This window comes from Hevea brasiliensis, chromosome 8 (genome assembly GCF_030052815.1).
Source record: "Hevea brasiliensis isolate MT/VB/25A 57/8 chromosome 8, ASM3005281v1, whole genome shotgun sequence".
Taxonomy (NCBI): domain Eukaryota; kingdom Viridiplantae; phylum Streptophyta; class Magnoliopsida; order Malpighiales; family Euphorbiaceae; genus Hevea; species Hevea brasiliensis.
This window is the reverse complement of record NC_079500.1, coordinates 10,707,155-10,733,886: the sequence shown is the minus strand read 5'-3', so window position 1 is coordinate 10,733,886 and position 26,732 is coordinate 10,707,155. Positions and strand designations below refer to the sequence as shown.

General features: G+C 36.1%; 2 protein-coding genes across 4 annotated transcripts; one reads left to right on the top strand and one right to left on the bottom strand.

Annotated features, from left to right (window-relative positions):
* Positions 1 to 1,359: 1,359 nt before the first annotated feature.
* On the top strand, positions 1,360 to 5,291 carry LOC110651524 (transcription factor bHLH143). Of its 3 annotated transcripts, XM_058151275.1 has the most exons (4): positions 1,366 to 1,520; positions 2,266 to 2,867; positions 3,056 to 3,225; positions 3,312 to 5,291. In XM_058151275.1, the coding sequence occupies exon 4, from the start codon at positions 3,329 to 3,331 to the stop codon at positions 4,421 to 4,423; it is 1,095 nt and encodes a 364-aa protein (XP_058007258.1). In that variant the 5' UTR covers positions 1,366 to 1,520; positions 2,266 to 2,867; positions 3,056 to 3,225; positions 3,312 to 3,328; the 3' UTR covers positions 4,424 to 5,291. The 3 variants fall into 3 exon arrangements, with proteins under 3 accessions (XP_058007257.1, XP_058007259.1, XP_058007258.1); XM_058151274.1 differs by lacking the exon at positions 3,056 to 3,225 and having other exon boundaries at positions 1,360 to 1,520; XM_058151276.1 differs by having other exon boundaries at positions 1,360 to 1,520; positions 2,266 to 5,291.
* Positions 5,292 to 22,192: 16,901 nt separating this feature from the next.
* On the bottom strand, positions 22,193 to 25,867 carry LOC110637943 (root phototropism protein 3). Its single transcript, XM_021788335.2, has 5 exons — positions 25,621 to 25,867; positions 25,361 to 25,527; positions 25,146 to 25,215; positions 23,756 to 25,015; positions 22,193 to 23,079 (listed from the first exon to the last, which is right to left on the bottom strand). Exons 2-5 carry the CDS (start codon positions 25,471 to 25,473, stop codon positions 22,528 to 22,530), a joined length of 1,995 nt encoding a protein of 664 aa, XP_021644027.2. The 5' UTR covers positions 25,474 to 25,527; positions 25,621 to 25,867; the 3' UTR covers positions 22,193 to 22,527.
* Positions 25,868 to 26,732: the final 865 nt, after the last annotated feature.

Sequence of the window (26,732 nt, the reverse complement as noted above, 5' to 3'; positions counted from 1 at the left end):
AAAAAATTGAGGAAAAAAAAATTTTACTTCTATGCTATTTAGAGAAATTTGATTAAATGATTATATTTATATATTTTTTTTTGTAATTAACTTTGATTGGATTCAAACTCAAAACTATATTTATAATTTTTAATATAAGAGAAATTTAATATTCATAATTTATTTTTTAAAAGTTTATAATCTTATAAAGATGGTTTTTATTAATATTATTGTTTTTTTTTTCAAAATTGCCAATGATTTCCTTCTTCTAATTGCATTTCTTTTATTTTTGCTATTCATTTTAATTTCCATTGAAATTTAAATTAAAAAATTTTATATCTTAAAATTAATTTTATTACTATTAAACTAAAACAAACCAAAACTATAAAACTAATAAATCTAAATTAAAAGGTTAAATTGGTCAAATAAATCCTTATTATTAATTTCTTTGAATGTGAGGTTAATTTTATTAAGGGCCTGTTTGGATTAACTGTTGAATACAGCTGATAGCTGTTACTGGTAGCTGATAGCTGATAACTGATAGCTGATGATAGCTGTTTTATATTAAGTGTTTGGTAAAATTATATTTAGCTGTTGCTGTAAATATGTGAAATGACTAATAAGGATATATATCATATAATTTATTTTATTATTTAAATAAATATAAAATTATAAATTTATTACATTATATTATTTTTTTATTATTAAATTAAATATATAATTATTAAATTAATATATTATATTATTTAAATAAATATATAATTATTAATCTTTTATATTATATCATTTATTTTATTATTGAAATAAGAAAATAATTATTTTTTAAAATAATTAAATAATTTTAAAAATATAGATAAAATAATAAAATAATTATTATTGTTAATAGAGAAATTTATAATTAATTTTAAGTTTTTGGATATAAATAAATATTTTATATTTTATGTTATTAATAAAAATATTTTAACAAAGTTGAAATATATTAATTAAAATATTAAATTTATAAATAAAAAAATAAAAATATTAATAATATTTATTTTTAAGTTAAATAAAAAAGGATAATATGATCAAAATAAAAAATAAAACCAGATAAGCTATCAGCTGATGAGAAACAGCTCTAAAAATAAAGCTGATACAAACTGCAACTGATGGGTATAATATCAGTTGCCTATCAACTATTAGCTTTATTTTTTAAAATTTATCAAACACCACAATTTATCTATTTGAGTGTCTCAACTATCAACTGCACCCAACAGTTAAATCTAACATCCTCCGAGTCAAATACCATTCTATAACAGTTCAATTAAGAAAGAGGGGTAATATGGTCAAATACTTTTCCATTATTTTTTCTATATAATCTTCTTAGCATCCCTGCGCTTACTCACTCTAGTCACTTATTTGCATTTACACACGCCTCCTTCTTCTTCTTCTCCTCTCTCCTGCCTTCTCTCTGTTTCTGTAGCCTTTCTGATTCTTAAGATTTGCCTTTAGTCAACTCTCTGTTTCTTTGGATCTGAGCTAACAAAGATCTTTGATTTTCCACTGTAAGTACTTCAATTTTTTTTTCTCTCTCTTTTGATTTTTGAATTTGGCTTACCTTCTATTTGGTTGCTGTGACATTTCTAAGGAGAAAGAGTAGAAATTGAGTCTGAATTTATCTTATTCTTTGTGGTTTATATTCTTCTCTTTTTGTGTGTGAGGGTTTTTTTTTTTTTGAATTGCGATTCAATTGCTGTGAAAATTAAGAGTTCAAGGGTAAGGTTTTGAATTTATCTAAATTTTTTTATTTCTGCTTGGTTTTGGGTTTTATTTTCCCTTTTACTTGATGGGTTTATTTAATTTAGTTACCCCGCGTTTGGTAATTGGGTATTTTGTGGGAAAAGTTTAGCAAGTTTAAATTGCTTAACTCAAGTGTAAGCTTTAATGTTTTGGTAAATTGAAGCGGCTATCAGCTTACTTGTTTGCTGATAATATACAACATAAGAAGAAAAAGGAAACTTTGTATTTCTTTTTCATCATTTTCACTTTCTGATTTTTAAAATGAAACGTACGGTAGATATCATTTGTTAGGATTTTAATTACTGGGCATCCTGAACATTGAAAAGCAAATGATGTTGAATGTTCTGTTACCAGCTATAGAGACCATTCATTGTTTTACTTAACTTTCTAAGCTCCCAAATGAATGTTCATGCTTTAGTTGAGAAATTTCCTTTCTATGGTTTTTTGTGCTTTTACAGTTTCTATCTGATTATGCTTCTTACCATTTTGCTGGTACACACTTCTTTGCAGGAAATTTGAGTATATACCTAGTTATCTGTGGATAGACAGAACAACATGCCTTGGTTGAGTAAATCAGTTGATGTGTTTCGCAATGTTGTGCGATTGAATTTGTATTGCAGGGTTATTCTGTAAATTATTGCTCCCACTGAATACTGAACCTCAATATTTAGACACTTGCCTTGTCATTCTTCTCCTGAATGTTCATGAGATCCAGTTGCTTTTGTCTTTTGTTGTTGATTTTTACAGTATTCTCAGATAACTAGAAATAACTTTAGTTCAAGGTGAAGCTCCCTTTGTTACTCTCTTTGTTTGATCCTAAGTTCTAATTCAAGGTTTCTGTTTCATCCTCATTTTGTTTCAGTAAAATTCCTATCCATATTTCAGCTTTATTCAAGCTTGCCATTCTCTTAGTTCTATTTTATTGGGTAATTGTCTTGTGTTGTTACTTACATCTGGATAAATATAGTTTTGAGTGGTCAAAAGAAGTTATGGTGTGCCAAGCAGCAAGCCAAACAAGATTTCGGGCGTTAAAGTATGAGAATGGAATTGCTGGAAAACCGATAATTATGGTTAGAGTCATTGCATGTTATCAACAATTGCAAGATTGCCAGGTTAGTGTTACCTGCCTTTTATCCTTGATTAATCACTTAATTATTTGTGTGATGCAGTACTACGTAATTTTCCAGTTGTCAAATTCTTACATATTTTTGGCTATAACGGTACTCAAATTTTTGTGGTTAATTAATTATCATTAAGAACCCATGAATTATTCTTTCCATGTTTGTGTTTCTTTTTCCAGGCTGAGTACTTCCGCCACTTGCTTAAACCTGTCACGTAGATTGATTATAAAGTTGTGTTATAGTATCAAGCTGGAAATTTGTAGTTTCTCCTTCATTTTTTTTTTACTTCCATTGTTCCTGAAAGAAGCAGCAAACTAATTCAATATTGCATATTGAAGCTTGAATCTTGGTATGTTTGAAATTTTCTTACTGGTTCTGAATCTAAAATGATCAAAAGTTCATCATTTATTATGTCTTTTATTTTGTCATATACAGGTAATTCTTTTGGTTATATGGTTAAAGCCAACCTGTTCCCACCACATTGTACTTGGCAATCACCAAATTTCAACTGCATGAGCACATCAGTAGATCCGGTGGAACCAGTATGTTTGCCAGCATGTGTGAATCCTGGCTCGTACACATTTTCTGCAAACATGATGATGCCAGGGATTGCAGTCCCATGCATCCCAGGTTTGAAGACACAGCAAAGCAATCGAGCCCAAGGCTTGCCTCAAAGTTTGCGCCCTGTCTTCCAGAATTTGCTTCCAGCTGTGAAACCATATCTCAAAGAAAACTTATCTGTTTTTCCTTATGGGTGTGCTGGGGAGGTTGTACCTAATCAAATCCCTGGATGCCGGCGGAGATTTGTTATTTTTGACCAGTCTGGAAATGAAACAAGTTTAATATATAGTTCGTTTTTCCCTACTGATGTGAAACCAACTATAGTGGCTAGGAAATGCATTGGTGATTCTTATTTGCAAGATGAAGAACATGCAGCTAAAATGGACCAAATCAATCAAACAGTGCTGAAGTTGCAGGAGGTATCAGATGAGAATCACTTAAGTGGTGAAGAAAGTGAGATGCATGAAGACACTGAAGAAATCAACGCCTTACTTTACTTAGACGATGATGGTGATAATGATGATTATGATGATGATGATAATAGTAGTGGTGATGAAGTAACAAGCACCGGTCACTCTCCCATTCAGGTTAGAAGTTGTCAGACGCGAGTAGAAGTAGAGGAAATAACAGAGGAAGTCGCTGGTTCTGATGGCCAAAGCAAAAGGCAGAAATTGCTTGATGGTGTGTACAAAAGAACATCACTAGCGGACACTGCTAGTTTGACAAAAGTGGCCGGAGTTCATGGGTGTGATGATAATGATGATGAATCAAGCTATGCTATTGGGCAAAACCAAGAAGAAGAAAGGCTTGCCTTCTGGGGCAGCAAGCAATTGAAAAAGGATAAGGTTCGTGCAACATTAAAAATTCTGGAGAGCATAATCCCTGGTGCAAAGGACAAGGACCCACTGGTGGTCCTTGATGTAGCTATTGATTACTTGAAATCTTTGAAGTTTGAAGCCAAAACTCTTGGAGCGAACTACTGTTAAGTTTCGTTCCCTCCAACTTTCATAGTGTTATGTTGGCTAGTGGGTGCAAAGAAGAATGAAGAAAAGTAGCAACCCTAGAGTTCTTGGCTTGAATGATTGATGAGTTGGAAATAATAGCTTTTCTGATGTGGGGTACTCTTTAGACTTTTTCCCTCAGGAGCTGTGTATAATCTGCTAATAAAAGGAGAGTAGTGGGAAGATATAGTACTTTGCTTGCAGGGTGAAGAAAAAAAATAGAGTTTTATAAGTTGATCAGAAATGATTAAAGATTATCAAAAGTAAAGATTTGAACGTATGGAGTGACGCAAGTGCTGAATTGTGCTATAAATGAGAGGATTTTATTTCTTAAGTGTTGAGAAGCCCTATGGATATGCATGCGCGTTAGGTAATTCGGGTCCCACTCTCCATTCATTTTCTTTGATTTAATGCATTTGTCTTCCTCTCTTTGCCCTCACACAAATCATATTGAGCTCCATTAAAATACCGAAAAAAGTTTCAAATGAAGCGTGGTGTCTCGCCATGAATTGTTGGGGTCCACACTTCTGATCACATAGTTGCTTGTGTGTCTTCACCCGTGAGTGTGGGTGGTGGCTATGTAACTTGTGCAGTATATCATGTGATCATGGTCATTCAGTGAAGCCCTTAGTTCCCAAGATGGGATTTGTCAGCTTTGTATGCTCATTATTTGTTGTGAGTGTGAATTTGGTGTTCGGCAGTAGAGTGTGGAGTATTGAGTTGAATGTATTTTATCTTGGCTGTTTTTTCTTCTGTTCTTCCTGTTGTCCTATGTAGGACGATTTTATGTCTGTATTGAAAAAGAGAACATGACTTGTTATGATTTTATAAATGTAGAGATGTTTTCTTGTGACTCTCATGAGTAATTGTGGGGGCTAGAGGATCCTGAGCTGATTTTTGTAGATGGTGCCTTTGTCTTTATATACCTTGTACTGGGACTATAATGGCAGGCTCCTTGTGATTCTGAAATGTGTGAAAATGTGTGTTTTGAAACAATGTTAAAAGGCTAAAGTTTGTTTACCACTTTCTAGCAAAGAATGCCTATTACATTTTTGTCTGGTTTCTCAATATAATAAACCATATACTACATAAAGCTTGATTTTTTTTCCCTGAAAAATAATGGATTTCCTCGCATTGGATGATGAGTAATTAGTAGTACTAGAATGATGGAGAGAGAGAGAGAGAGAGAGAGAGAGAGAGAGAGAGAGGAGCAGTGTTCTCACATCACATGATATTGCATTACCCTATTACCCTTTTGAGAGTCTCTTGTGATCTAGGTATCTTCAGCTCAATCATATCTGTCATCCTCTCATTATACAGGATCAAGAATTGAAGATGCTTTTGATGTACAATTTGAAAATTTTATCTGATATATATATATATATATATATATATATACATCTCTTGTGACTGAAACCCACCTGCAATTGGTGCTTGCTAAGCAGGCACTCCATGAGATCACCGCTTTTTTTTTTTTTTTTTTGCAGGGAACAGTGGCAGTGTCACCAGCAGCATGAACTAATCCAATCATTTGTATTTATTTATTTTTTTTGTGAGTGGCTGCATTATTTCAAGCTAGAAGGAACTACATTATACTGTGGAAAAAGAAGAGAAGGTACTCTCTGTCCTGGGCAAACGGCTTATCTCGTCTCTCAACAGTCTTATATCCCATCTGCAATGCATCAAATCTGACAGGATAAAAACCCTTTTTAAAAGAATTTAAAATATGTGATGGTAAAAAAAAAAAAAAAAACATTTCAATCATGCCACCAATTCATTGCCAGTACTTCCTGTCATTTAGGCAGGTACCTTCACTGGGTTGGGTCCCTTTACCTATCAGCCTAGATTCTTGGGTGAGGGCCATAGAAGTCAAGGGTTCTTTTCTTTTCCTTACTTTGTAATAGAAAAAAAAAAAAAAAAAAAGAGGTTTTTTTGGATTAAAATTTTTTTGGATTTATAGGTATTTCTCTGTATTTATTTCACAGTTCATAAGAAACTTTGTATCTATTTTATAGTTCATAGAATATTAATTTTTTTAAATTTGTAATTATTCTTTTCAATAAGACCTTTTCTAAGAATTGAATATGAGTTTTTCCTTTTAGAACATAATGTTTTCTATTTTGTAGATCACTAAATTTAGTGTAAAATTACACTCTTAACAATTGTAAAATACAAGAGAAATTGAATGTTGTGTTTAAACCAAAATATTTTTAGTTTAATTCACATTGAGAGGTTGATATTTCTTATATGAAAATTACCCTTTTATATGTTTTGTAAATATAATTTGACAATGTTATTTTAATCATTTTGGAGTTTATATAATTTGAACATGTTGAACCTTATGGATATTTATAAAATGTAATTTGAAAATTGTTTAATAATTTTTAGAATTTATATTATATAATTTGACCATGTCTATTTACTTTTAAAATAAATTATAATACCTTTAATTAATATGTTAAAGATAATATTTTTTTTAAAAAAATTACTGTTATATTCTATATTGGTTGACACTCTTTCTTCTATTGGTTAGTTTTTGGGGTGAGATAGACTCGGCCTATGTTCTTAAAATGACATTAAAGTCTCCGCAACCAATGTTTGAGCCCCCCCACAAGTGTTTCAAGCTCTATTCTGTGCATGAGGAGGGTGTGTTAATATCTTACATTGATTTGGGACAGTGTTATTAAAGGCGTGGGAGGCTCCCAGGCGAGGCGAGAGGCGAGGCGAGGCGCCCCTCTGACGCCTCGACTGGGTCGCCCCTCTTGGCACCTCCAGATTCAATGCCTCATGCTGGCGAGGCGAGAAACCAGGCGGGCTAGAGGCGTTGCCTCTTTAAAACAGAGCAGAATCCTTTTTTTTTAAATTTTTTAAGATAAAAATATAAAATTCTATACACTTACCTGTTGCCGACAGAGAAAAGGAAGACAGTGTCGCCTCCACCTCCAGAGCTGCTAGTCTAGGTATGTCTGTCTGTCTGTCTGTCTGTCTCTCTCTCTCTCTCTCTCTCTCTCTCTCTCCTCTGTTTTTGCTATCTTCTTCCTCCTCTGTCATCCTATCTTCCTCCCTCTCCTGCACTTTTCTTTAGAAAACGCAGCAGCATTGCAATTTTTTTTTTCCCTTTCCTTCTCCTCCTTCTTCTTCTCCTTTTTCCTGGTTGAGTTCTTCGGTTCTTCCTACCATGTTATGCTGTCGGTGTACACCAGTCTGCCCTCTCTCTTTTTTTTTTTCCTTTCCTTCTCCTTCTTTGTGCTTGGTTTTATTAATAAGTTAATTACTTGCTATTAATTTAATTATTTTACCTTTTATTTTTATTAATTAATTATTTAAATTTTATAGATATTGTTAAATTAATTATTTTACTTGTTAATTATTTAATTATTTAACATGGATATTGTTAAATTAATTATTTAACTTATTGATTGGTTGATTATTTAATATGGGTATTGTTAATTTATGGTAATTAATTTATTTTTTACTTATTATTCTTGTTAATTTGATTAATTTTGCTTTTTATCTTGTTAATTAGACATTAATTCTCATTAGTTGTTTATTTTATATAGTAATTATTATTCTATTGTTAATGTGATTATTTCACTTTTTGTTCTTAATAATTTATTATTTAATTAATATGAGTATTGTCAATTTGTTTGTAATTAATTTACTTTTTAATTGTTATTCTTGTTAATTTAATTAGTTTTACTTTTTTTTTGTTAATTAATTGTTCATTTTATATAGGAATTATTAATTTATTATTAATTTGATTATTTTACTTTTTGTTTTTGTTAATTAATTGTTTAATTTATATAGGTATTGTTATAAGTACACATGTAACACCCCTAATTTTTAAATTTATTATTTTTGGCTAAATATTGATATTTTATTTTAATTAAATTTTGGGAAATTAATTGAGATTTTTCGGGTTTTAGAAATCAGGTTCGATTTTTCGAAATTATAAAACTTTGATATTTTTAAAAATTAATTTAAAGATCACGTGGCAAAACTAAAAATATATTTGGAGTTTACAAATTTTTCTGAGTTTTCTAGAATTTTTTTAAAATTTTTGGGCCTCGTTTTCGGTCCCAAGACAGATTAAAAATTTAAAATTTTGTATCCTGAATCGAACCGGACCAGATCGGATTGGCCCTTTTCTTTTTCTTCCTTCTTCTCCCTCGCGCGCCCGACCTCCTCTCCTTCCCTTCCCATTTTCTCTCTCCTCCCTCACCCCCAGGCCGCGCCGCCGCCTCCCCAGCTTCCCCACCTCGCTGGCGCACCGCCCCGACGCCACCCCCTCGTCGGCAGGCCTTCCAAGCGGCTGGAAATGACGCGCGAAGACCCACCTGCGTGCGCGCGCCGTTTCGGCTTTTCGGCCGAAATCCGGCCGATCCGGCCATCGATTGGGCCGGGTCTTGTGTCAAACAACATCTACACCTCGAAAGCTTTCCATAGATACTAAGAACACCAAAATTCATAGAGCGGTTTGTCCAATTTTTGTCCGGAAAGTTTTAGCCTATTTTGAATTTCGGGCCAGATTTCTCGCAAACCGTGAACCCCACGAGAAAACCGAGAGTACCAGAGTGCTCCACTCGTCTAGAGCTTCGCGGCAATATAAATTTCAAAATTTTTCGACACTATTTTTCGGTGGGTCCCAGGGAACTTCGTAGTGTTTTTTCGAGCATTAAATGAGCTTAGAAAATTTCGTAAAAATTTTATACTAACCCCCGTATTGTGGGCTTCGTGTAGGTACCTTCAATTCACAGAAATTCGACAGTTGTTCGGGTCCGTGAATTTCCGGCTAGACAGACCGGCTACCGAAAAAGTCTCCGAATTGGATCTAGATTTTGGCTACCCCATCATTGTCAAACGTTCCAAGTGCGTCCTCGGAGTCGGAATAGGCATAGGTAAGCCCGAACCTTGCTTTTTCGTAATTTTCTAGTGCTTAAATAGGATTAAAAATCCATAAAATATTCGTGACAGCTCAGAAAATTATGATTCTTTTTGCATTAGCCTAATAATATTGCTAAGGACCGCGAGGCAAAGTTTTAGAATTTTTAGAGTTTATTTGGGTAGTTTTTGCAAAAAGGGTCAATTATAAGGACTAAACTGTAAATTTACATATTGTGATTGATGGACTGAATGAGGGAGCTGAGCTCCCATTTATTTTTATGACATTAAGTATGTGGAGGGTGAGCTGAACTCCACAATTGATTATATATTGTGTTTACAGGTCGGGTGAGTAAAAAACTCCCCGTTGAAAGGTCCACTTTATGGCCGGACTCTGTCCGGTTGAATTCTTGAAATTGGGCCCAAATGGGCCTTAGAGTTGGGTTAAGGAATAGTTAGGCTTACTACGGGCCTCGAAGGCTTTAGGCTGGCCCAGGTCCTAGTGCCAGTCCGGCCCATAGGTTAGGTCGTGACAAATGTGGTATCAGAGCTTAGGCTCCAGATTCATAGGGAAAAATTATCTAAAGTGTTGGGAAGAGTCTACTAGGAGTCATATGCGAAAAATAGGGTCCACATTCGTCTTGCATTGTCATCTTTGCTTCTAGTTTCTACTTCATATAATTATGTATAAATATAAGTCTATAGAGCTGTGTAACATGCTGTTTTGAATTTTGTGGGCTAATGCTGCTGAATTTCAGGAAAATGCGTAGAAGCAGGAGAGCCGCCATCGCACTGCAACTGGATGTGCCTGATGAGGTGTCAGCACAGGATGAGGTGCCTGCCCCGAGGAGGCGGGGTAGGAGGCCTAGAGCTACTCAAGTAGAAGAGCAGCTGCCACCAGTTCAGGCACAGTTTTTTATGGCACAGGGTCCCATGGACCCAATGGTAGCTACTTTAGCTGGTTTGCAGAGAACTATCGATATGATGACACAGTATATGGTCTATCCTCCCCAACAGCAGCAGTCCACCGCACCAAGAGGGGAACCTTACAAACAGATAATCAATTTTAAGAAGTTGGTGCCTGGTACTTATGATGTGTCAAACGATGCATATCAGTTTTTGGATTCCTATGACAGGCGAAACGAGTTCTGATTGGTGATAGAAGACTTATAGAGTGTATACAGCACGTCATGGGGCCTATGCCTAGACAATGAATGAATGACTACATATTACCTCGGATGGAGGGTTTGTCGTGGACTCAGTTTGTGGAACTGTTCATCAACCGGTTTGTACCAAAAAGTTTCAGAGATCAAAAGCAATGGGCCTTTGAGGCCTTAAGGCAGAATGGCAGGTCTGTAGATGAATATGCTATAAAATTTGCAGGCGAGCGGTATGCCCCTCTGATAGCTACAGAAAATATGAAGGTGAAGAGGTTCCTAAAGGGGCTTGACAGGAGGTATGCAAACCTGGCCATGATGTCTGATCAGTCTTTTGATGTGGTAGTTGATCGAGCCAGACAGATTGAGATTAGCTACACCGGAGATAACAATGGAAGAGCAAAGAAAAATAGAGCAGAGGGTTCTTCAGGTGTTCCCCACATGAGTGCTCCAGATAGGGGAGGCCAGAGTAATTACAAAGGAAAAAGTAGGAACAAGAAGAGTGGTTTTAGACACATATCTCGAGGATTTAGACCAGGGTACGGATCCAGCAGTGGTCACAGTTTGGGATACAACAGTTTTGGGTCTGGTTCAGGATCCTCCTTGGCACCTTGTGCATAGTGTGGAAGAGGACATTCAGGACTTGTCTGATGGGTTCAGGAGTATGTTTCAGGTGTGGCCAACCAGGTCACTTTGCTAGGAAATGCCCAGTGTTCAGTGAGCCACAGATGGGGTCACAGGGTTTTGTTGCAAATGTTCCTCGTCAGTTGTATCCTGGTGCTTCCAGCATGGCAGGTAGTCAGTTCAGTGGCCAACAGGGCCGAGGACAAGGGGGACGTGGATTTGGAGGCAGATCAGGAGGTAGAAGTCAGTATCAAGGTTTTGCCACCCAAGGTAGGGGTCAAGCTCGGGTTTTCACCCTGACCCACCAGGATGCTCAGGCTTCTAATGCAGTTGTGGCAGGTATTCTTCTAGTCTGTTCCTATAAGGCTCGTGTTTTGATAGATTTGGGTGCTACGCACTTATTTGTCTCCCCTGTGTTTGCCATGAGATTGGGTAGAAACCCTACAACTTTAGAATGCCCTTTGTCTGTAGCTACCCTACTTAGTGATAACATAGATATAGATATGGTTTTTCCGGGTAGCCTAGTAGTAGTGGATGGAAAGATCCTCCCAGCAGACTTGGTTCCTCTACCAGTAATGGATTTCGATGTAATCTTGGGAATGGATTAGTTGGTAACTCATTATGCCACTTTAGACTGCAGGAACAAAAAGGTGTATTTCCATATACCTAGTGTGGAAGAGTTTAGCTTTGATGGTGACAGAAGCGTAGCTCCATATAATTTGGTGTCAGCAATTAATACTAGAAAAATGTTGAGGCATGGATGTCAAGGATATTTGGCATTGGTAAGAGATACGTCTGTAGAAGGTGTCAACATGGAAAATGTTTCTGTTGTCAGAGAATTCATGGATGTCTTCCCTAAAGAGCTTCCAGGGTTGCCACCAGGAAGGGAAATAGAGTTCTGCATTGATGTTGTGCTGGGTATAAACCCCATATCAATGCCGCCTTACAGGATGGCACCAGCAGAATTGAAAGAGCTAAAGGAGCAACTACAGGAGCTTTTGGACAAGGGTTTTATACGCCGAGCACTTCACCCTGGGGCGCTTCTGTTCTATTTGTGAGAAAGAAAGATGGGTCCTTGAGGTTGTGTATTGACTATAGACAGCTGAACAAGGTGACTGTGAAGAACAAGTATCCACTTCCTCGGATCAATGATCTGTTTGATCAGCTCCAAGGGGCTAGATTCTTTTCCAAGATAGACCTGCGATTAGGCTACCATCAGTTGAGAATCAGGAATGAGGATGTGTCCAAAATAGCATTCAGGACAAGATATGGTCATTATGAGTTCTTAGTGATGTCTTTTGGACTCACTAATGCACCAGCAGCCTTCATGGACTTGATGAACAGGGTGTTCAGGCCATTCCTGGACCGTTTTGTCATTGAATTCATAGATGACATTTTGGTATACTCTTAGACCGAGGAAGAACACGTGTGGCACTTAAGGATGGTGTTACAGACTTTGAGGGAGCACCAGCTATATGCCAAATTTTCAAATGTGAATTTTGGCTACAAAGCATCTCATTCTTGGGACACGTGGTTTCTCGTGAAGGCATTCAAGTGGATCCCAAGAAAACTGAGGCTGTAACTAATTGGCTTAGGCCTACAACAGTCACTTAGATGCGAAGTTTTCTGGCTCTAGCTGGCTACTACAGGCGTTTTGTGCAGGATTTTTCCAGGATAGTAGCTCCCCTAACTAAGTTAACTCGGAAAAATGTTCCATTCATTTGAATAGATGACTGTGAGGAGAGTTTCCAGAAGCTTAAGGAGTGTCTAACCACCGCCTCGGTGTTGAAACTACCGATGAGTGGTGAAGGATATACCGTGTACTGTGACACCTCCAGAGTTGGCTTAGGGTGTGTTTTGATGCAGAATGGAAAAGTAGTGGCTTATGCTTCAAGACAGCTGAAGAGGCATGAGCAGAACTACCCCTCCTATGATTTGGAAATGGCGGCTACAGTCTTTGCACTAAAGATCTGGAGACACTACCTGTATGGTGAAGTGTGCGAGATATACATCGACCACAAGAGTTTGAAGTACATCTTTCAACAGAGGGATTTAAACTTGAGACAGAAGAGATGGATGGAGCTTCTGAAGGACTATGATTGCACCATCCAGTACCACCCTGGGAAGGCCAATGTAGTGGCAGATGCTTTGAGCAGAAAATCTTCTGGCAGCTTAGCGCACATATCAGCGGAGAAGAGACCGTTGATTCAGGAAGTACATGAGTTGATGGATCAAATTGTAATCCTAGATCTTTCAGATGAGGGGGTATTGTTGGCTCATTTTTCAGTGAGACCAGACCTGCAAGATAGAGTTAGAGTTTCTCAGCACAGAGACCAACAATTGATGAAGATCATAGAAAGAGTACGGCAGGGTGAAGGTGGTGAGTTTGGATTTGCCAATGATGGCGCCCTAGTGCAGGGTTCTAGTATATGTGTGCCCAATGTGGACAATCTCAAAAATGAAATCATGCAAGAGGGACACTATACACTATACAATGTCCACCCAGGCTCCACCAAAATGTACCATGATGTGAAAGATAGCTATTGATGGAATGGCATGAAGAGAGACATAGCAGACTTCGTGTCCAAGTGCTTGACTTGTCAGAAGGTGAAGTTTGAACACCAGAGGCCGTCAGGGAATCTACAAGAGCTCTCTATCCCAGAATGGAAGTGGGAGATGATTACTATGGATTTTGTGACTGGGTTACCTCGTACCAGGCGAGGATATGATTCGATATGCGTAATTGTAGACAGCCTAACTAAATCAGCTCATTTCTTGCCTGTGAAGATCACATATTCTGTTGCACAATACGCCCGGCTCTACATTCGAGAAATAGTCAGATTGCATAGAATTTCGGCTTCCATAATATCTGACAGAGAGCCCCAGTTCACTTCTCGATTTTGAAGGAAGTAGCAGGAGGCACTTGGCACACAGTTGAACTTTAATACTGCTTTCCACCCTCAGATAGACGGACAGCCCGAAAGGACAATCCAAACACTGGAAGACATGCTTCGCATGAGTGTTTTGGATTTTGGAGGTCAATTGGATGATCAGCTACCTTTGGTGGAGTTTGCCTACAACAACAGTTACCATTCCAGCATAGGGATGGCACCCTATGAGGCACTATATGGAAGAAAGTGTAGGTCTCCTCTGTGTTGAACGGAAATGGGAGAAGCGAAGGTGCATGATGTAGACCTAGTATAGTACACTTCAGAGGTAGTTCCTTTAATCAGGGAACGAGTGAAAACAACTTTCAGTAGGCAGAAAAGTTATACAGACCCCAGACGGAGGGATGTAGAGTTTGCAGTAAGCGACTATGTATTCCTGAAAGTTTCTCCGATGAAGGGAGTCATGAGATTTGGAAAGAAGGGCAAGTTGGCACCTCGGTATATTGGACCCTTTGAGGTTACAGATAGAGTTGGAGCAGTTGCCTACCGGTTGGAGTTACCACCCAACCTTTCTCATGTTCATCCTGTATTTCACATCTCTATGCTCAGGAAATACATTTCTGATCCTTCTCATGTGCTACAGCCGGATGTAATAGAGCTGAAAGAAAACCTAACGTTTGAGGAGCAACCTGTAGCCATAGTGGACTACCAAGTGAGGCAGCAAAGATCAAAACAGATCCCTATGGTTAAGGTTTTGTGGAGGAGTCAGTCAGTGGAAAAGTGCACCTGGGAATCAGAGCGGGACATGCGTAGCAAGTACCCTTATCTATTCAATGTGTAATTCTGTACTTTATTCTGCCTTGTGTAAAAATTCGAGGACGAATTTTCTATAAGAGGGGAAGAATGTAATACCCCTAATTTTTAAATTTATTATTTTTGGGTAAATATTGATATTTTATTTTATTTAAATTTTGGAAAATTAATTGAGATTTTTCGGGTTTTAGAAATTGGGTTCGATTTTCTGAAATTATAAAACTATGTTTATTTTTAAAAATTAATTTAAAGACCACGTGGCAAAACCAAAAATATATTTGGAGTCTATGAATTTTTCTGAGTTTTCTAGAATTTTTTCGAAATTTTTGGGCATCGTTTTCGATCATAAGGTAGAGTAAAAATTCAAAATTTTGTATCCTAAATCGAACCGGCCAAATCAAACCGGACCGAATCAGACCGGTTGAATCGGATCGGCCCTTTTCTTTTTCTTCCTTCTTCTCCCTCGAGCGCCCGACCTCCCCTCCTTCCCTTCCCGTTTTCTCTCTCCTTCCTCACCCCCAGGCCGCACCGCTGCCTCCCCAGCTTCCCCACCTCGCCGGCGCACGCCCCCGATGCCTCCCCTTCGCCGGCCGGCCTTCCAAGCGGCTGAAAACGACGGGCGAGGACCCACCTGCGTACGCGCGCCGTTTCAGCTTCCCGGCCAAAATTCGGCCGATCCAGCCACCAATTGGGCAGGGTCTTGTGTCAAACAATATCTACAGCTCGAGAACTTTCCATCGACACCAAGAACACCAAAATCCATCGAGCGGTTTGTCCAATTTTTGTCCGGGAAGTTTTAGCCCATTTTGAATTTTGAGCTAGATTTCTCGCAAACCATGAACCCCACGAGAAAACCGAGAGTACCAGAGAGCTCCACTTGTCGAGAGCTTCGCGGAAATATAAATTTCAAAATTTTTCGACACCATTTTTTAGTGAGTCCCATGGAACTTTGTAGTGTTTTTTTGAGCATTAAATGAGCTTAAAAAATTCTGTAAAAATTTTTTACTAACCCACGTATTGTGGGCTTCGTGTAGGTGCTTTCAATTCGCGGAAATTCGACAGTTGTCTAAGTCTGTGAATTTCCAGCTAGACAGACCGGCTACTGAAAAAGTCTCCGAATTGGATCGAGATTTTGGCTACCCCATTATTGTCAAACGTCTCGAGAGCGTCCCCGGAGTCAGAATTGGTATAGGTAAGCCCGAACCTTTCTTTTTCGTAATTTTCTAGTGCTTAAATGGGATTAAAAATCCATAAAATATTCGTGATAGCTCAGAAAATTATGATTCTTTTTGCATTAGCCTAATAATATTGCTAAGGACCGCAAGGCAAAGTTTTAGAATTTTTAGAGTTTATTTGGGTAGTTTTTACAAAAAGGGTCAATTATAAGGACTAAACTGTAAATTTACATATTGTGATTGATGGACTGGATGAGTGAGCTGAGCTCCCATTTATTTTTATGACATTGAGTATGTGGAGGGTGAGCTGAGCTCCCCAATTGATTATATATTGTGTTTACAGGTCGGGTGAGTAAAAAACTCCCCGTTGAAAGGTCCACTTTATGGCCGGACTCTGTCCGGTTGAATTCTTGAAATTGGGCCCAAATGGGCCTTAGAGTTGGGTTAAGGAATAGTTAGACTTACTACGGGCCTCGGGGGCTTTAGGCTGTCCTAGGTCCTAGTGCCTGTCCGACTCATAGGTTGAGTTGTGACAACACACACACACACACACACACACACACACACACACACACACACACATATATATAGCAATTAAGATTATAGCGCCTTGCTTCAAAAAGGCTCTCACCTTGCGTCTCACCTCTCGCCTCTCGCCTAAGGCTATAAGGTGCTCTGTCGCCTTTCGCCTTGATAACACTGGTTTGAGATAGAGATTATATGCCCCTTACATGGCCTTGAATATTCCTTCTCCTTGAGTTAGCTTCGGGGTGAGTTAGACGCGGCAAATTACTTTTCAACTAAAACTCCAATAGTAATTTGCGGCCAATTACTTTTCAACTAAAACTCCAATAATAATTTCTAACATTTTTGCTTCTTTAATGAAGTAATTTTCCAAAATTAAAAACGTGGGAAACAATATTGCAAGCTAAACCAAACAAATATAAATATGGTTGGTACGATGCATGGCATTATGTCAATAGATAAATTAGGGTTTTAAAATCACACCAAGTGAACAAAAAGATTGATGAAGAAAGCAAAATAGCAGAAGACAGAAGCACACCATTTTCTCCATTGAACTATATATAATTTTCAAACCTAACTGTAAAGCTTAGCCCACTAATTCTGTCTCTTTAAGAGTTTATGATATCACCTTAATTGCATTCAATTCAATTATATTTTAAAGTGTTGATGCTATTAATTAATGGCAATGGATGCATTTTTCTTTTTTATTTCTCTTTTCTTTTTCAATTATTAATCAGAGAGCATCATTGACCGGATTGACCATCATGACAGTGATAATGAGAGATTCACATGTTCAACTTGCAAGAGAGACTGTGTATATATATATATATATATATATATATATATATATATATATATATATATATATATATATATATATATATATATATTTAACTCCTCCCATTATTTTAAAGCAACTTTTTTATTAATTAAGCTAATAAAAAGAAAATAATTGTATTTCAAATTATAAGAATCGAAAATATAATTAATTACTTTAAAATTACTTGAGCTAAATTATTATATTATTCAAATTATAGAGACTGAATAGTTGAGTTGGAAAAAAAAATTACTTTAGAATAATGGGAGGGACTAATGATTTACGAACTAAAAATAGAGATTAATTAGTGTATTTTTTAAAATTAAAAAAATTAAATAATTAATTTTATTAAAATATATAGACTAAATAGTAATTTCTCTTTTTTCATTCATTAAAAATAAATTTACGCTGCATTTTCAAACTTTAAAAACTTAGACATCGGACAATTTTTTTTAATGAAAAAGCTCTTTTTTCAGTCCCTAAAAGCTGATTTTACAACTTAACTCAACTCAACTAAGACTTTATCCCAAAGATTTGGGGTCGGCTATATGGATTCGCTTTCTTCACTCTAAACGATTTTGAGTTAAATCCTCAAAAATATGTAACGTTTCTAGGTCATGTTGTACTACTCTCTTCCAAGTCAATTTAGGTTTACCCCTTTTTTTTCTTTCTATCCTCTAACCTAATGTGCTATACTTGTCTAACTGGAGCCTCCGTATGTCTACGCTTCACATGACCAAATCATCTCAATCTCCCTTCTCTCAACTTATCTTCAATTGACACCACTCCTACATTTTATCTAATACTCTCATTACGGACTTTATCTAGTCTAGTATGGCCACTCATCCACCTTAACATTCTCATCTCTGCAACTCTTATCTTAGACGCATACGACTCTTTCAGTGCCCAATACTCACTACCATATAACATAGCCGGTCGTATGGCTGTACGGTAAAATTTTCCTTTCAACTCATTGGAAATTTTACGATCACATAAAACTCCAGTGGCACGTCTTCACTTCAACCATCCGGCTTTAATCCTATGACTAACATCCTCCTCACATCCCCCATCTACTTGAAGGACTGAGCCTAGATATTTAAAGTGATTACTTTGGGACAGTACCACTCCATTCAAACTAACTCCTTCCCTATTACCAGTTTGGCCTTCACTGAACTTGCAATGCATGTATTTTGTCTTCATTCTACTTAACTTAAAACCCTTTGACTCTAGAGTACTTCTCCAAAGCTCTAGCTTTCTATTGACTCCTTCTAGTGTCTCATTTATCAGAACAATATCATCTGCAAACAACATGCACCAAGGAATACTCTCTTGTATATGTTTCGTCAATTCATCTAAAACTAATGTAAAAAGGTAAGGGCTTATGGCTGATTCTTGGTGTAATCCAATTGAGATCGGAAAATCTCTTGTGTCCCCTCCCACTATACGCACAATAGTAGTTGCTCCTTCATACATATCTTTCAATACTTATATGTACCTAATAGATACCATTTTTTATTCTAACACATTCCATAAGATATCTCTTGGAACACTATTATAAGCCTTCTCCAAATCAATAAAAACCATGTGTAGATCTTTCTTCACATATCTATATTTCTCCATCAAGCTTCTAATAAGAAAGATCGCTTCCATAGTTGAATGACCGGGCATAAAACCAAATTGATTGAGAGAGATAGAAGTATCATGACGTAGTCGATGCTCCACAACTCTCTCCCACAACTTCATAGTATGGCTCATGAGTTTAATTCTCCTATAGTTTGAGCAACTCTGTATGTCTCCCTTATTTTTAAAAATAGGTACTAAAATACTCCTCTTCCATTCATCAGACATTTTCTTTGAGTTTAGAATCTTATTAAATAATTTAGTTAACCATGCCACTCCCATATCTCCCAAACACTTCTACACTTCAATTGGTATTTCATCAGGTCCACAGGTTTTACCCACTTTCATTATCTTAAGTGCTTCCTTTACAAAAGTAGAAAATAGTAGTGATGAGACATATATCAAAATTTTAAAAATAATTTATACTCTAATTTTACAATTTTGTACTACAAATATATTTTGTAAGGTAAATATATAATTTTATTTTGCATTGTTTTGTTATGTATTTCTAAGGTTTGGAATTTATCACCACTCGAAAAAATATATTATTTTGAATATGCTTTCATTTATTCAAATTTTGACCTAATCCAAATACCACGACTCAATTGAAATAAAAAGTGAGATCGTAGCAGAGGACACTGCCTTTTTGTTATAGATTGGTGAGATATTTGGAAAACACATTAGAGTTTGAGAGCTCAGAAGATTGAATCTCAATTTTTTCTCTGATCTTGTCTTCAGTAGATATATATACCATGAAAAGCTATCTTCTTCACTTCAGGTTAGACTTCGTACGCATATTTCTTTCTTTCTTTACGCTTATTATTAGTTTAGGTATACTTATCTTATTGCTTACATACAACGCAATGCCATGCAATGAATGTTTCCAATATATGTTCAAGGCCAATTTTCTAATCTGTTTGACAAAAATTGTCGACTCTAATGTTGGCTTATTGCTGGACAATGGTGATTTTAATTCTTTAGAGTGGAAATGAAAGACAGTTCATGCAAGTGCTTTTCACATATGGACATATTGTAGGCACCCATAAGAAGCACTTTGAGGTGCCCCACTTTGGAATCCAGCAGCTTCTTCAAGTTTGTGATGAAAACTACTGTTGACTGAATCTGCATGAGTGATTTCAAAGAAATCTCTATAATTAGTCAACTGGGTTCCACCTTGATTACACAATCTGGAATTGCCTAAATGCATTGTCATGATCAAACCAATATACGCTTATTCAAATGCATGAATAAACATTTATATGAATTGCACTTTTGTTTGCGGCTGCTAGTTAAGGAATTGATTATCTGATTTAGATGCATTAAGTAGTCATGGTCAATATTGCTCTCATTAATCTATTGAAAAGTTATTTTTAAACTGCTGTACATAGCAAACTATGATCAATAACACAGTACATCCCTTGTGCAGAAGTATATGGAACATACAGGGAAAACACCCCTTTTGCATATAACTTGAGCAAAGTATCTTCTTTCTTGTAATCTTCAATTTTCTTTGATTGTTTACTTGTGACACATGGTTTTGTTATGTGCTTTCAGTGGCATTTCATGTATGTGAGACAAGACAATGGTTTTGTAAACTGCAAGCTGCACATGGTTTATTGCTTTGCTATGAGATTCAATTCTCTTGCGGCACATATTAACTTGAAGTTGCAATGTTGTCAAATCTCTGGATAACGGGTCCCCCCAGCTCCCCATTTTTTCTTTTCTCCCTCTTTATTAAAGGAGATTCTGAAAGCACAGCTCGTGCATTAGCTTTGGTAAATGGTATCACTGGCACATAATGTTGTCTCACAGATGAGCACATAAAGATGCTTTTAAAACCAACTAAACATTGACATCTGAAATTGATAACAAGGGCTTTAAGAAATTTAATAACTCAAATCATTGCCACTTGGATAAAACAATAATGTGCTGTCAATTGCTGACAAGCACAGAACATGAGCTTCCATTAATCATATTTTAGTATTTCTGGAATTTTCAGATTGCCCATTTGAGTTGGATGTTATATACTTTCTGTGCTTAAACATGAGTTTTAAATTGGAAGTTTAAGGCAATTCTTCATAACCATATCCCTGATGTACCTGCAATTGTTTGTGTCTAAATGTGGCAATTTACAAGCTGGAGTGCTGTCAGTTCGCCATTCAAAACAACTGCCGTGGAGAATTATCTTCCATATTTACATATGTCCGACATCTGAAATCTTTGTGGTTTGAGAATTTTTGCCTCGACATGTTACATCAATACTAACTCCTTTTTCATATGAGGTGATATATGATCTAAAGCAATTACCTTAATGAGTTTCACAATTTGTGCTATACTATTTTTGTTAATATATGCATGTCACGTTGCACTTGTGGCTCCAAAGAATCTTAGTTATGAAATCTGTTACAATCACTGACTGAATCATCTGCACTTCCTGAAATCATTGACAGACAAAGTCCATTTAAGCAAATATAAGAGCTAAGATGCTTGTTAGAACTAGTGAAGCATAATCTTCTGCAGTTCAATTATAGAAACAGAATCCCTGAATTCAAAAATCTATTCTTATTGCCTGATAGAAACCTTAGGGAACTCTTTCAATAGAGGCTCTTGAAAGATTCCTTCCAATAGGCAAAATTTTTCCAATTGCTCCCTCCCTTTTGGCTTATGGAAAGAACGACGTTCCTCATATATATATATATATATATATATATATTTTATTTTTTTAATTTCACTATAAATAATCCTATATTCTTTTTTATGGATATTCACTATACAGTTTATCAAATGCACCGATTATTGTCTGTTCGTCGCTGAGACTAAGTTTATTTTCTTGATCATCATGAGGGCGTACTCCTCTATATTGTCTTATTACATTCAAGATAAATAATTCTAGAGTACTCTTGAAAGGAATCGAGCCTTGGTTGATAAAAAAGAAAAGCTCCCATCCTTACCATCGGGACTAACCCTATAGTTAATTCTATTACAAACATAAATGCTAAGAGCAAAGAATATTTTTATTGGATAATAAGAAAGTTTCTCTATTGACTCAAATATTGATTGATTGTGTTATTTATATAGCATTAAAATCTAAATAAATAAAATAAAATTTCACATAAATCTCAATCACTAGTTAAAATTAAATTACTAATAAAATATTATGAAAAATAAATCAATCATATTTAAATTAGGTTCCAACAAATTCTTTGGTTATTTCTTTGTTTTCTTGATTCTAATATGTCATATGAGGCAGGGAAAAGAGTAAATTGGTTCTACTTTGTATTTCACCAAGGTAAAGGAAAATTGGAAGTATATCTTCAATTCATCCCTTAATAACCAAGTACACTTAAAATAAGAAGTGACAAACTGACAGATGACATGACAAGATTTTGGTGACAATTGTACTTCTGCTTTTTTTTTTTTTTGAGGTGATTGCTAAAGATTTTATTAAAAAAAAGGAAAAAAAAAAAAGAAAATAAGAGAAATATAACCCTGACTGCCAAAGATACCAAGAAGAAGAAAAGAGAATAACAGTGGAAATGTAAAGGTATTCCTTTGTTGCCAACTCTTATGGATTTTCTTTTGTTGTCTTTCAGGAAATGGAATTTCTCCACCTTCTTGGGGTCTTTCTAGTCTGTTCTATGGTAGCTTCTGGAACCTGGGATTCAATATGATGGTTTTCTATAGTTGTCATCTTGGTGAATTTGCTCAGCTTTTTCCATCCACTAGTCCACGCTGATGTCTGTTTCTTATTTGTCATCTTATCAAACTGTCTCTGCAAATTCTCCATGTCATTTTGTAGCTCAAGGTACTTAGTCTTCACACTCTCGAGCTCAAACTTGACTGTGTTAATGTCCTTCTTAGCAGCTGTCCATCCTTCTTGAAATGATTGTGGTGTGCCTTCAAGTAGTGTTTTTCGGTTTGGTATCATGGGCTGGTACTGTGTTTCACTAGCATCTTTCAGGGAGCTATTTGCTATTGCATTACTTATTTTTACTTGTTCAGAAAAGAGTACTTGCACCACTACCCTAAGTGGAAGTCTCTCATTTTGTGCAGCATGCATGCAGGCATCAATTGAGAGTTTTTGGCAGTCCATCACACGGCACAGGCGCTTCCTTTCATGCTCAGACAGTGTTGGATGGGCCTGTTGAATTATGATTCAAGTAAGAATATAAACGAGGGAAATCACAAAATCAAATTGCCTAAAATAACTTTTGGCTGAAATAAACAATACTTTTACTCCCTCTGCAATGGATTCCCCTAACTGCCCATGAAATGACTTGCCAAATAGGCTTACATTTCTATATATTCCTTTATGCAAATTAGTTTCTTAACTAGCAATAGACTAATGCCACAGCTAACAAGATGATGCACAAATTTTTTTACATTGTGACTGCTCTCATTATCTTGATGAGCTACTATGATTATGAATGAAAGAAATGTTTGCCTGTAGTCATGGATTTATAGGGGACCATTGTTTTTTATATCTTTTTCCTTTTTTGAATACTTGCTCACAATTATGATTTGATATATCGTCTCAGCAACTGGTGCATATTCATAAACGTAGAATTTGGGTATATCATCACACGCTTAACATTTCTACATGAATATTAAACACATGGCAAGAATATATATGCGTGTGTGTGGGTGTGTGTCATGGTGTTCCTGATTAACCAAGCATGAGAGGTGCACAGAAAATCAATCTCTGTTCAAAGTTTTACTAAAAAGTCATGGCAGAAGTTGTGTACTTGCATTCATATACTTGATACACATCTCAAAGAAATAACAATTGTGGGGAAGAAGAGAAGGATGTGAATTACCTTAAGATAAGAATCAATTGCTCGATAAAGCCCGTCATCACAGGTTCTTGCAGATTCAGGCAAAGCTTCTGCTAGTACCTGAAACTTTGTTAGTGAGAGGTTTCTGTCTCTGGAAACCTCTGTGAGATAACTGTCAACAAGCCTTGCCACTCTCATTTTGGCATGTGTATTAGTACCCCTTTGGTCAGAAAATGGTTGTCTACTTGGACTTGAACTTTCTGTCTGTTCTTGAATCAGAAAATGCTCCAGAAGCCTCTGAGTGAGGTCCACGTCATACAAGGTCTCGCTCTTATTGTAAGAAGGAATTAGGAGGTCAGCCAATGTTGCCTGTTCAAACTGCATCCCCACTCGTTTTTCTAATTCTGTAACTAATGCAGGTGCCACTTTTAACATGTTTGCCATTCTCAGAAGGCGCAGGAGGAAGCTGCAGGAGACACTATCCTTCTGTGGTGGAATTATGCTGATGAGGCTCTCAATGATCATGCGCTGATCTTTTGCCTGAACTGATGAAGGGTCCTCTTTCGTTGCTGCCACAATCATATGGAGTCCACCTTTCCAACTGCTGCCACTACTATTGCTGCTATTGCTTCCTTCATCAACAGACCTTGCCCCGTCTTTAATCAAACCAGGAAGCCATTTGGCTGCATAATGCATTATTGAAGCTCCAATCAATTCAAACCTCATCCCCTTTACCTTGATTGCTGTAATGACTCTAACAAAGTGATCAATCCTTAGGATTGAAACATCTTCAAACCACCAATCAGGAGGAACAGTCTGATTGCTACTAGGACTTGAATCCTTTATATCATTCCATTTTGGACTAGAAACTTTAGGTGGTTTTCCAGTGTATGCCCACCTTATCCCTTTCGGATTGGCACAAGCCTTCCAGGCAATGGACTCGCTGCATCTTCGAACAATCTGAAGGTTCTCTGCCCATGGTGTGAGCTTCCCACAGCTTTTCAGTACTAATATAGAATCCCTCCATGATGATAACACCACATAACTAAGAAAAGCTTCAGTTTTGAATATAAGATTACCTTCTTCTAAATCCTCTGTCATTTCCAGGTACTCTGCAGCACATCTAAGGCCAGAGATATTGCCTGCTGTTAGATCAACAGCAATTCCATAGCAGAACTTTGCTGCAACCACAAATGCCTCAGGTCCACCAGGAAGATCATCTAAAACTATCTTATTCAGTCCTGGGTCGCGTGATTCATATATTAGTCTATTCATCTTTCCACTCTGAGAAAGCAGCGGATACTTTGCAAGAACAGAAATCGTGAAAAGGGGTAAGTCAGTATAATTCAAGAACTTTCTTTTCTGTTATTGAATTTTGAATTTGGACTTAAGAGAAGTGAAATTCAAGCATTCAGAGGACAAAACTGACTACCTTATGCAAGTGGAAATTTACATCTCCAATCTGAACTAAAAGATCACTAGGAATATCACTTGCCACATACCTGAAAAAGAATGATTAGAAGCTAAACAATTAGCAGAAAGAAAAACCAGTACTTGTACTTCTCTTTATACCAAAATATTCCAAGAAATAATCCATAATGATACACAAAAATAAAAAACCATTAGAATTTCATTTAGCGAACACACCATGACTGGCCCCTGAGCTCAAACCCATCAGTCTTGAGACCCTGCTTGGTTGAGCTAATAATTCCATTACCGTAATCTCGCCCACCAACAGATTCACTCGCCGATTCCCACATGATGGTAAACTACAATCCAACAAAACTTGGGCAGAATTTTATCAGAAAAAGTGCCTGAAAATTGGAGTTGGAGCAGAGAAAATGAGTAGGAGAACAGGAGGCAAAAGAAGTGACACAAAGTTGGGCTAAAAAGGGAAAGAATCCCACATGGGTTGCTTGGAATTATCTGCAACTGTCGGCTTCTTGTGGATTTTCAAGGCCTCTCTCGCATTACAGGCTGTGAAGTAATGGGCAAAAATTAAGAACTGTTTTTGGATCATTTTCAGTTTGTATGCATTTCATTTCTTTTAACTATGGCTATTTGCATGAATGACTCAGATAATCAGCTTCTGATCTTTCATGTCTTCATTTTTGTTTTTTTCTTTAATTTCTGAAGGTTTAATATTTAGATTTATTACAAATCCCAAAGAAACATTCCTCTGTGGACTAATTGAGAAGTGGCTTCTATGTGGCAGGGGTGTTGTTTCTGATAAATCGAAAGATGGAATTACGAAAATGCCATTGAGTATTGTAAGGGATGGTATGGATGGACCATTTGTTTTAATTAGCTTTGGCTTTTCTAATGAAAATAATTTAGTAATGTTTCTAACTCTGATCGGAAATTATCTTATTCAAATTGAATTCTTAAAACTTAAATTCATCTTAAATTATAATTGCTATAAACTCATTTATTATTATCTGAAGAATATCCAAACTCATTTAATTTTATATTTTTTTTTAATTAATAATTTATAAAAAATTATATTTTATAAATAATTTTATAAAATATTAAATTTTTATAAATAAAAATATAAAATTTATAAATATTATTATAAAAAATATATATTTTATATTTAATTAAGTATTTATATAAACAAGTTTAAATTATGGATACTCAATACGTAAAACTAAAACCCGCCTAGGTGCTATTTTTAAAATCTGAATCCATTCTGAATTCAATTATTTATTACGTAAATCCTTCCTATTAGCTTTAATCAAATTAGATACTCACAAAAATTTGACCCATTAATTTTATTAATTAGTGAGCTTTATACTTTAATTAGAGACTTTCAAATAATCACTTTTGCTTTTCTTATTTTATGTTAGCTCTAATGTTAAATTATTTTTGTTAACACTTTAATTTTTTAGCTTATTTTTATCTATTTAATCGCTAATCAAAGGTCAAAAGGGTAATCTAATAAAGTATATAAGTGTTAATAATGGTAAAACTTAGGAATAAAAGCGTTCATAATAATATAATTTAGAGACAAAAGTATTTA